This window comes from Etheostoma spectabile, chromosome 20 (genome assembly GCF_008692095.1).
Source record: "Etheostoma spectabile isolate EspeVRDwgs_2016 chromosome 20, UIUC_Espe_1.0, whole genome shotgun sequence".
In the NCBI taxonomy this organism is placed as follows: Eukaryota; Metazoa; Chordata; class Actinopteri; order Perciformes; family Percidae; genus Etheostoma; species Etheostoma spectabile.
In genome coordinates this window covers 19,746,846-19,749,204 of record NC_045752.1, presented here as the reverse complement: position 1 = coordinate 19,749,204, position 2,359 = coordinate 19,746,846, and the positions used below count along the sequence as shown (strand labels likewise).

General features: G+C 41.1%; 1 protein-coding gene across 4 annotated transcripts in view; it reads left to right on the top strand.

Annotated features, from left to right (window-relative positions):
• Positions 1–2,359, top strand: part of ankrd6a (ankyrin repeat domain 6a) — a 15,534-nt gene that overhangs the window by 10,196 nt on the left and 2,979 nt on the right. For all 4 annotated transcript variants that reach the window (XM_032499817.1, XM_032499816.1, XM_032499814.1 and 1 more), the window contains exons 10-11: positions 492–641; positions 1,880–2,032. In XM_032499817.1, coding sequence (XP_032355708.1) covers positions 492–641; positions 1,880–2,032 — 303 coding nt within the window. The remainder of the gene's footprint in view (positions 1–491; positions 642–1,879; positions 2,033–2,359) is intronic.

Here is a 2,359-nt window from a genome sequence, read left to right as displayed (position 1 = left end):
CCTTCAGAGATCTGAGGACCAGGTAACCATAGTCCTCATAAATCCACCAGAGGTTAGGACGCCAACACAATGAAATCCTGGCAAAAATGAGCGCCGTCCGATGGAAGTATCCTGTAAATGAAACGTTGTTGATATGGACTAAGACACATCGTAACCGTGTTGCTTGAACAAACAACCTAGAGGAGCTTTTTTGAGGGAGGACAGTCACCTAATGACATTACACAGCCTAACAGTTTTCATAGGTCTGGACTTTGTCTAACCTCCTTTTACATGACTCAGTGGGACACCTGGCAGTCCTTGTTTCCCACAATCCTGTTCAGGTCTGACTTGCAATTAGTCGTGGTTCGGTGTGAATGCCGTCCAAGACTACTCTGATGTCCTAACATCTCTGCGTGTCATATGAAAACAAATTGTAGTATCCTTTTTATCACAGTTCAGGAACACATGGTGCAGTATTTAGTAACAATATGTTACTTTTACCCCTTTTACAGGCTTCAAATCGAAATGATCTGAGAAAAGGGAAGAATGACATCCACGTTAAGAAGAATCTGCTCCGGGATGATGGTGAAGATTCGGCTCAGAAAGACAAAATCTATCAGCTTTACACACTGTACCGTGACAAGGATGGCAACGTTAGACAGGTAACTGACGAAAGTACTGCCCCAAAGTACTGAGAGGGTGCAACAAGTTCTCAAAACCATATGACGACATGGATAATTTGACCCTATAGTGTGATCTACAGGAGCGTTTTAATAAGTGAGCATCCCTATCAGTGGCAGAAATATGACCTCATATCTAAACCAGATAACGTCAGGTGTGGTTTTGAACATTTGGTTTTTAACCACGTTTTTACGTTGTGAAACAGTCGCAATTTGGTTATGTTTAGGCACAGACACTTTTGATGAGTTTAGAAAAAGATGGTTAGGGTTGAAATTTTGATGCCAAAACTTAACATGTTGAGCTATGTTGATCACATCTGCAAGAAACAAACATTTAGGGAGACACTACAGGCAAAACCATTTTTTTTTTTGTTTTTGGTCTATTCTTCCATAGCATGTCTTCTTTCAGACTATTGAGAAAAAGACATCTAAAATACACATTAAGATGTTTATTTTACCTTTGTCTTTTTGCATCTCCTGAATTCACTAAAAGCTACCGTTGGATAATGCCTTGTTTGTATATTTAAACATAAAATGTCAAAAACTTTGTAATAAAACAATCTAATTGTCTTAATTTCAGTAATTATTTGGAGAAGTTTCATGGTGATATCTATTAGTTAATGTCATGTGCTGCATGGAAAAAGTGCAGAGAGGAGGCACGCAAAGGTCGAGCTTGAGGTTTTATTAACAGAAACAGAAAGTGTCCAGAAAACAGGAGGCCAGGTATCCAAAAACAAAGTGACAAATAAGGACAGGAACCACAAGAAATAGGAACATGAAGCCAAAAACAGGCATACTCACACACAGAAAATACCACAATGATCTGACACAGGACAGGGAAAGCACAAAGACTAATAAATACAGAGGGTAACGAGATAACGAGAGGCAGGTGACAAGAGGGCTGGGAAACAAGTGGAAAACGTCAGGTAATCATGGGAGCGGGAAAACACAGGTAAGTAAACACAAGTAAAACTGAAGACAAGACGAGACAGAGACCCAGACTTCAAAATAAAACAGTAGAATATACACAAGACAAGACCAAAAATATCTCCTTACAATAATCACAAGACATGAAAGTAAACCAGGCTAAGAAATAAACACAGGAAAACAGACTACCACAATAAGACAAGACAAAACACCAAAACATGACACTTAAGGGTGCTCCATGCATTCCTTCCTGCTACTGATTGTAGTTTGTGACTTGTGGCCCTCGTCTTTAGGCCCCGGCCGATGGATGCCGCTGCCGGCCCTTGCTCCAGAAGCTGGAGGGCCAGCTGAGGGCCACGCAGGAGGAGATGAGGCTGCACATCCTCAACGTGCAGGAGCAGGTCAACAGTAAGCTGGGCCAAATGGACCACAAGACCAGACACCAGGTCAGGATTTCAGTTATGTAGTCTTGCATTGCCAGACTTTCCTCCACGGCGTGGTGGGGGAGGGTCTGGCTAGTCCACACAGCATTCTGGGATGGGAGAAAATGTGCTATAAAAAATAAAGGTTTTCTTTTTAAAAATTGTTAACAATTTCTGTTTCTTGAGTAAAACTGCTGGTTGCCTATATCTATGTCTCTAATGTCAACGGAAAAGTTAAAATGATTTTTGTAAGGAAAGCGTAAACTGTAATACTATTGTGTGGATGAGAATCAAACATAGTCAGTACACAATGGAATTTCACACCTTGGAAATTCACGGGGGGGGGGGGGC